This window comes from Nicotiana sylvestris, chromosome 4 (assembly GCF_000393655.2).
Source record: "Nicotiana sylvestris chromosome 4, ASM39365v2, whole genome shotgun sequence".
Taxonomy (NCBI): Eukaryota; Viridiplantae; Streptophyta; class Magnoliopsida; order Solanales; family Solanaceae; genus Nicotiana; species Nicotiana sylvestris.
In genome coordinates, this window is record NC_091060.1 from 114269745 (window position 1) to 114279344 (window position 9600).

At 40.4% G+C, this 9600-nt stretch overlaps 1 protein-coding gene across 1 annotated transcript; it reads right to left on the reverse strand.

Annotated features, from left to right (window-relative positions):
• Positions 1-1230: 1230 nt before the first annotated feature.
• LOC138890029 (uncharacterized) lies at positions 1231-1995 on the reverse strand. The gene has a single exon (XM_070173380.1). The coding sequence runs from the start codon at positions 1993-1995 to the stop codon at positions 1231-1233; it is 765 nt and encodes a 254-aa protein (XP_070029481.1).
• Positions 1996-9600: the final 7605 nt, after the last annotated feature.

Consider the following 9600-nt stretch of genomic DNA (forward strand, 5'->3'; position numbering starts at 1 on the left):
ACCCCAAAAATCAGTCGCGCCTTACTATTAACACCAAGAGGCCAAACTCATTTTTTACTACCATTTCGAGTCAAGAATTTAGCGAGCTCAAAGCTTCAGATCTCCAAATATGAATCGAGTTTCAGTTTCTGCCTGAGGAGCTCGAGATGTCCGTTAAGGTCTCACTGAATCTCCGGTAGTTCGTATATTTTTGTCGCTGTCTGTGTTTGTTCGAGTTTGAATTTTCAAAATTGGTATTCCATCTGTAAGTGCGTTCAATCGGAAGTTAATTATAAGGAGTTTATTGTCGAGGTCCGTCCGTTACTCTCTCGCACTTTATTTTACTGCTTGTTTTCATGCCACTGTTTATTTTGCTCATCTGATAATGCTGGGATTTGAGTAGTTGGTTTTCTTTTTCAAGTTAGTAGATGACCAAGTATAAAAATCTCTTTGTTGATTTGTCTGATCTTCATGTTAGTTGTTGAGTTAGTGGGCCATGGGTGTAGGATTTAAAGGTTAAAACGGGGGGTTTGGGATTCTATAGACAAATTGATTAAGGCTAATAACTAGAAATAAAAAATGTCTTCGGCTTAGGATGATTTTGTTGTCTCCATATTTTTTTTTCATTTTTGTTATTTAATTAAGAATCCGCTAGTAGCATGATTAGGCCGACCACACCTGGGTAGGCAAACAAACCTTTAGGATTTTGTTTGAATTTTCGAAGTAAGAGGTCGCCCCCTTTTCTTTATTATGGTTTCATCAGGGGAATGCCCCGAAGAGTTTGTATATATATTTTATTCCGAGGAATGCCCCGTAGTATTCTGTAATTGGAGGCCGAAAGTAGAACTCGTAGTACTTTTATTCTTGTTTTATATTTATTTTTTATTTTATTAGGTGGGGACAACCTCGAGCCTCTTTTGATTGTTTATTTTCTTTTTTTGTGTGTTTTTACCTCAATTTGAATATCTTAAAAAGCCAACTTGATCATGTACGCAACTGTACTAGTTACGGAACTTGGAAAATGCCTCATACCTTATCCCCGAGTCAAATAAATCCCTTACCCGAATCTCTGGTGCGAACTTGATTTTGGAGTCCTAAGTCTTTAAAAAGGAAACATCATTTCTAAAAAATGGTGACCTGACACACTAAAATCAAATGACAAGTGGCGACTCTGAGTTAATCCTTTTGAGCACTATCTTTTGTCACTTTCAAAATTGAAAAACCCTTTCGAGCTTTGCGAAATATTTTTATTTATAATAAGAGGGTTAAGTGAGGTTTGTAAAAAAGTGGTTTGACATGAACCCTTCCTGCTAACATGGTTAGTGGTTCCTTATTTGTTTCCACAACACCTAGTGTTCTCTGACTTTCTTCCTGTACAGCTACTGCATATGCTTGATTAACTGACAATACTGGCCTTTTCTCCAGTATATTGCTCCTTACTTGACTGTAACTCTCATTTAGTCCCATGAGAAACTGTAGCAATCTTTGCCTCACTAGATGTTCCACATAAGGCCTCGATTTTTCACAGTCACAAGAAGGTAATGGGGCCAAAATGTCTAACTCATCCCATAGATCTTTCATTTTTGAGAAGTATGAAGTAACTGACTCAGTTCCTTGTAGGCTTGCAATCTCAGTCCAAAATTGATAGATTCGAGTCAAATTATCCTTGTCAAACCTCTCTTTGAACTCATCACATACTTTCTTCGCACTTGAAGTATACATGATGCTAGGTACCGACTCACTTGCTACAATGCTACTCAACCAGGAAACCACAACAGCATTACATCTCTCCCATTGTGTTTCCAATTCTCCTTTGTACGATTTCTTTACACATGTACCATCCACAAACCATAGCTTGTTCTTCACTAACAGTGCAACCCTCATTGCCCTACTCCATAGGGCATAGTTTTTCGGCCCTGTGAGCTTCAATGAGATCAGTGCTATGTCGGGTCCATCTGAATCTCGAAAAAACAGTGGGTGATTGTAAGGTAGTTGTGCAATTTCATCTTTCGCCATAGTTGAACTTCAAAAAATTCTGCAATTTCTCAAAATTCTGCAACTTCAATCACTTCGATCTACGCAATTATAACAATCTAGGCTCTGATACCATGTTAATTTGTTGAATCTACACTCAATGATCTTAGATTGACAACATGCAATCGAATTTGGGAAGAGTTATGAAGGATCTAGAAGAAGGAAATGAGGAGAAGACAAATGCATTTTTGCTTCTGTTGAAGAAGAAGAAGCAGTACAACTGATTTTTGGAGGGGCACTGTTTATTTAACAGAAAACACGTGCCCCTTTCCACTTTCTAGCACTATGACCCTAAACTTCCTTTCTTTACATTTAGGTTCATCTATTAGCTTTCTAACTAACTAACAACTAACTTTAATTAGTGTTCCTGATAATTATATAATCTATGTATACTGACTAGACAAAGTAAACAATAAATTCAATCAGCTGTTTATGTAAAGATCCCTGGCCAATTAGAATTCACTTACAATCACCTAATGAATTGACTATCTAGCTCAGGTCTAGGAGATTAGTTGATTTAATAGGGGTGTTAACAATCTTGTTTCCTTGTGTACAAGAATTAATAGTATTTTGATTTCTAATAATCCTTTGTACTAATTATATGAACGTTTGAAAGTGTCACGATCCTAAACCCGGACTCCGTCGTGATGGCGCCTCTTGTGAAGACAAGGCCAGCCGACACTTCTTATTTTTCCAATTATTAACAATTTAGTATTTAGAAACAGTCTAAACATGAATAGATAATTCAGAGTAGTAGATAATATCATAAATACACGGAAAAATAACCCAACACATCCCTAACCGGGGTGTCACTAGTCATGAGCATCTATAAAACCTTATACAAGTCTGAAAGGTCTACATCTAGTACAAAAGTCTGATATGAGATAGAAATGATAAAGAGGGAGAAACACAGATCTGTGGACGTCAAACAGCTACCTCGTGAACTCCGAATGTCCGCCGGGAGCCTCAACTCGCACAGGCAGGATCAGCAATGCCTGAATCTGCACACAAGGGTGCAGGGAGTAAAGTGAGTACTCTAACTCAGTGAGTAACAAATGTTAATAAAGACTGAAAGTAAGAAATCACGAAAAGCACAAAGCATTCTATAATGAAGCAGTAAAACCAAGTAAAATCAGTAAATCAATGAAAGATAGGTAAAATTCTTTATCTCAAATGTAGTTTCATGAAAATCCTTTTCAATGATTAAGCAGGTAATTGACAGTCAATTAAGAAAAATAACCACATAAAGGTTCGCCCCTCGGGCACAGTATCAACAAACCCGCCCCTCATGCAATATTTCAGAACAGTACCAGCCCCTCGGGCATTCACATAGAACAATACTAGCCCCTCGGACTCAATCTCACATCAAAATGGGTACCCGCACTCACTGGGGGTGTGCAGACTCCTGGAGGGGCCCCTTACGGCCCAAGCGCAATAACAAGCCATCTTGTGGCATCAAACTAGGACCTCGGCCTCATATCAATCAAGCTACCTTGTGGCGTACATATCTCAGGCCCTCGGCCTCAAATCAGTATCACTGTTTCCTCACAACATAGGCCCTCGGCCTTACTCAGTAAAAAATCCTCACAAGCCACTCGGGCAGTAGTGAAACATGTTTCTCAGCCCAAAAATATAGTTTAAAAGATCATGTAATTGTTTAAAATAGAGTAAACATGGCTGAGTACGAAAATAGTGAAATATAACATGACTGAGTTAAAGTATAATGTCAAAATAGTGAGGAAATATCAATAAAAATCCCCAAAGGGCTCAAATAGTTGGCACAAGGCCCAAATATGGCATTCAGCCCAAATAATGATGAAAATAAGTAGATTTCAGTTAAATACGCGGTAAAATCATCAGTTGAGATGGACCAAGTCACAATCCCCAATAGTGCACGACCCCACGCTCGTCATCAAGCGTGTGACTCACCTCAATATAGCACTATGATGTGCAATCCGGGGTTTCAAACCCTCGGAACATCATTTACAATCATTACTCACCTCGAACCGGCTAAATTTCTAGCTTGCGACGCCTTTGCCCCTCAAATAGGCCTCCACACACGTCAAATCTAACCAAAATCAGAACGAGGACATCAAAATAAGCTAAAGGAATGAAGCCCAAGCGAAAATAATCAATAAATGGCACAAATCCCAAAATTTCCAAAACCCGACCCCCGGGCCCATATCTCGAAATTCAATAATTTTCACATCAACGGATTCCTTATCTCCCCACGAGTTCATACATATCAAAAACATTAAAATCCATCCACAAATGACCCTTCAAATCCCAAATATTTGGTCTCAAATTTCAAGCCCTAGCTCTTCAATTTTAGGCTTAGATTCAATGATTTTTTTCTAGGTGGAATTCACATAATAATTGAGTTTTTAGTCCAAAATACTTACCTCCAAACGTTTCTCCTTGAATCCCTCTTCAATCTCCTTCAAAAATCTCCAAAAACAATCAATTATGAAGGAACGCGGTCAAACCCTCGCGTTCGCGAAGCACAAATTTACTTTGACCAACTTTCCTCTTTCGCGAACGCGACAAGGCCATCGCGAACGCGATGGTTCCTCATACTTACTCTTCGCGAACGCACCCCCTCTCTCGTGAACGCAAACAACTCGACCTCAGACCCAGCTGACCAAAAGACTCAACGCTAACGAGACTACCTTCTCGCGAACGCGATGCGCGAGCATCCAGCCCTTCGCGAACGCGGAGCCTCCCTCGTGAACACGAAGGCTAAAATTCCACTGACTCTTCGCGAACGCGATGGTCCACTTGCGAACGCGAAGAGTAAAAACCTACAACAGCTGAACCTGCAATTTCTGCAACTCCAAACTTCACGAAATGGTCCGATTGACCACCCGAAGCTCACACGAGGCCCCTGAGACCTCCACCAAAGGCACCAACATATCCTAAAACCTTATTCAAACTTGTTCCAATCATCAAAACAGCTCAAACAACATCAAATCACCCAAAACACATCAGATTCAAGCCAAACTTTCTAAAATCTTCAGAATTCCGCTTTTGATCAACAACCCAACCAAACCACGTCCGAATGACCAGAAAATTTGCACACACATCCCAAATGACCCAACGAAACTACTACAACTCTCAGAATTCCATTCTGACCCTTATATCAAAATCTTGCCTACCAACCGGAAATTGCCAAAATATCAACTTCGCCAATTCAAGCCTAAATCTACTACGAACCTCCAAAATTTATTTCGATCGCGCTCCTAAGTCACAAATCACCTTCCGAAGCTAACCGAACCATTAGAACTCACATCTGAGCCCTCTAACACATAAGTCAACATTCGGTTGACTTTTCCAACTTAAACTTCCTTAAAAGAGACTAAGTGTCTCAAACCTTAACGAATTCCTTCCGGATTCGATCCGACCAACCGATATCACATAACACGGATAAACAAAGTATCAAGAAGTAGAAATGGGGAAAGCAAAGCGGTAACTCTAGATCGCTAAATTTAATTGGAGTTGTCTATAGCCCTAGATATTGAGAAATGATCAGAGGCTAAATTTCTGGTGAGGAAGTTGGTGTTATAGCTTGCAATATATGCCTAACATTATAACTTATATTAATTCGTTAATTAGGTTAGCATGAGGTTACAATTACTTGAACATGAATATGTTAGGTTAGTTTTAACAAGTGAGTCAAATCAATGTCTTCATACGATTGTATTTATTCAGTCAAGATCTGTATTTCTTGTGTCTGTGAGGTAAGTGTTGGTCAGAGCAAATGAGAGCTTTTAATCAGCATTTCATTTTAGGTGCTTTTACTGTTAATATGGAGAGTGTTTTCTTTGAATGATAACTGATAAAGATCATGTTTTTATACATTGGACTTGACCAAAACTTCTACTATGCTACTCAATTAAGGGGCAGATGAGGCTGTTATTAATTATTCACAAACTTATTGATGGCTATGTGATGACCCAAAAGGTCATCACTTGCTTTAAATTAAATTCTGTGTATACGAGGCCTTGAAAACCTCATTTATCATCACCTCGATTTGTGTGCACAGTCCGGGCGCATAGCCAGAAAGCTTAAATATGAAAATCTGTGAAAAATGATAAATTTTTACTGTAAAATAAATTAATTTGACTTCGGTCAACGTTTTGGGTAAACGAACCTGGACCCAGATTTAACGATCCCGGAGGGTTCGTAGGAAAATATGGGACTTGGGCATATGCCCGGAATCGAATTCCGAGGTCCCAAGCCCGAGAAATGAATTTTTAAAGAAAATTATTTTGTGAAATTTTTAAAGAAATTTGAAATGAAATTTGCTTAGAACATGATGGTATCGGTCCCGTATTTTGGTTCTGTTTCTCGGTACATGTCTTATATATGATTTAAGACGTTTCTATGGAATTTGGTAAAAAACAGATGTCATTTGACGTGATTCGGACCTAAATTGCTAAATTTGATACTTGATGAAGTTTGAGAAAATTTCTTTGATTTTGAGGTTTAATTCGTTGTTGTTGAGGTTATTTTGGCGATTTGATCGCACGGATAAGTTCGTATGATGTTGTTGAGTTAGTAAGTGTGTTTGGTTAGGAGCCCCGAGGGCTCGGGTATGTTTCGGATGCGTTTCGGGAAGTTTTGGACTTAAGAAAAATTGCAGAAACAGTTGATCTGGTGTTCTGATACGTTCCTCTTCGCGTTCGCGGGAGAACCCACGCGAACGCGATGCATTAAATTTTGTCGAAGGAAATTCCTTCTACGCGAACGCGTAGCTCAGGCCGCGAACGCGAGACAGTGGGGGGCTATACCTTCGCAAACGCGGTCCTGGCCACGCGAACGCGAAGGCAAAGTGGGCCTGGGCAGGGGTGGGGCATTTACATTACGCGAACACGACCCCTTGGACGCGAACGCGAGGGCTCGAGGAGATTACTCTCCACGAATGCGAGCCCGTATACGCGAACGCGAAGGCTTATCCAGCTTGACCCATCGCGAATGCGAAGGGCATTTTCGCCCAGTGATTTTAAAAGACCAAAAATAGAACACTTTCGGGGTTTTATAAAAATTTCACAAACCTCTTCTTCTCCAAAGCTCTTAGGCTATTTTTGAAGTGTTTCTTCACCATAACTCTTGGGTAAGTAATCTTTAAATTGTTTTCTTCCATTTTTATCAACACCATTAGATTTCTAGGCCTAAATCATGTGAATAAGAGTAGAAAATTAAGATTTGGGTAGATTTAGGGTTTTTTGATTATTCATGATTTAGACCTCGTTTTGGGGTCGTATTTGAAAATAAATTATATATTCGGGATCGTGGGTGAATGGGTGATCGGATTTTGGTTCGAACCTCGTATTTTGACCAAGTGGGCCCAGGGTCGATTGTTTTGGTTTTTGGGAAGAATGATTGGAAAGCTATTGTTAGGCATTGGATTCGAAATGTTTATCATTTATTGATGTTATGAAGTCATTTATGTATAGATACAATTGGTTTGGAGCCGAATTCGAGAGGAAAGGCGGTAATTGAGGATTGAGTTAGCCGTGGAAGTTTGAGGTAAATGTTCGGTCTAACCTTAGCTTGAGGGATTAAGAGTTGAGTTCTATTTGCTATTTGCTTCTTGTTGGATACGACGTATAGGCATGGTGACGAGTATCTATACGTTGGTGTCGAGCATGACCGTGAGTCTTAAATTGATACTTGTTGTATTCTTGAATGTTACTATGGTTGAAATTGTGAGTAAATCTTTGATATTGAGCAAATACTTAGTTTGTTTATCGTGGAATCTACTTATGATTGAGAAATGGTGAAAATTGAGATGAGTAGGAGTTGAGTTAAGATTGGTTATAGCTGATTCTCCCTTGCCGGGATAGTGTAGTCTATTGTTGATCCCTTGTCGGGACGGTTAATTATGATTATTGTTGACTGTATATTTGGAACGGGTTGCGAGCCGCAACATTATAATATATATATGGATCGGGTTGCACGCCGCAATAGATATTTTATTGGATTGGGTTGCACACCACAACAGTTATATATGTGGATCGAGTTGCACGCCGCAATAGATATTATATTGATCGGGTTGCACGCCGCAACAAATATTATATTGGATCGGGTTGCACGCCGCAACAGTTATATATGTGGATCGGGTTGCATGCCGCAACATATATTATATTGGATCGGGTTGCATGCCGCAACAGATATTATATTGGATCGGGTTGCACGCTGCAATAGTTATATATGTGAATCAGGTTGCACACCGCAATAATGTTAAATGATAAGGGATAGGGTTGCGCGCCGCAACAGTATTGTTATTGTATTATTGTAGACATCGAGTGTTCTTTCATACTTTATTAAGTTTCTGTTATAATTGATATGTTTCCCCCTCCCTTTTAAATTGTTATATCCTGTTTATATTTCCGTTGTATATTATATAGCTGCACAGGTTTATCTGGAGTCTGGTCCTACCCTCGTCACTACCTCGCCGGGGTTAGGCCAGACACTTACCAGCACATGGGGTCGGTTGTGCTGATGCTACACTCTGCACTTACGTGCATATATAGGAGCAGCACTTGGTCAGCAGCATTAGGGGAGCCAGCTTCAGTCCACCGAGATACCAAGGTAGCTTGCAGGGGTCCACACTCCCGGCATCTCCTCTATCTTTTATATGTTCTGCTATCTCTTGTATTCGAGGCAAACAATGTTTTCTTTCTTTCAAATAGTTGTGTGTAGTGATTTTAGTAGTCCGTGGATGTTGTGACACCAGTTTCTGGGTAGAGGCACATGTGGATTTTCGTATTATTTTAGGTTTTACATTTATTTAAGTCTTCCGCTTAATCTCATATTCCACTGTATTTAAATAATTATCACTTGTTAATGTAATTTGTAAGAAGATTTAAATAAAAGAGTTATGGATTCCTAATTTCATGGCTTGCCTAGCTTCTACTAGTATGCGCTATCACGACTCCCGAGGGTGGGGAAATCCAGGTCGTGACAAGTTGGTATCAGAGCTCTAGGTTACATAGGTCTCACAATTCACGGACAAGCTCAGTAGAGTCTGAGGGATCGGTACAGACACGTCTGTATTTATCCCCCAGAGGCTATAGAGTTAGGAAAAAACTTCACATTTGTTCTTTCTTGTCGTGCGGCTTTGTTTCTCAAATGCTAATTGAATTTCTACTCTGTTCTTTCGCAGATGGCGAGAACACACGCTTCCTCATCTACCGCTCAGTAGCACGAGCCCCCAGTAGTAGCTCCCATGAGGGGCAGAGGCCGAGGCCGTGCCAGAGGCCGAGGTAGGGGCAAAGCTCATCCCTGAGCAGCAACACTAGTGGCGGAGCCTCAGGTTGATTTTGATGAGGGGGTTCCGGCTGCAGCAGTTCCGGTAGGCCCAGCTCAGGTTCTAGAGGGGTTCATTGCTACCCTAGTTCTTCAGGATGTTCTGGTCCGATTAGTGGGCCTCATGGAGAATGTCACCCGAGCAGGCTTGCTTCCTGTAGCACCAGCCGTCTCTCAGGCTGGAAGAGGGGCTCAAACTCCTACTACTCACACTCTGGAGCAGGTAGCTCCCCAGATTCAGACTTTAGTGGTTCAGCCAGTTGGAGTAGTTCAGTC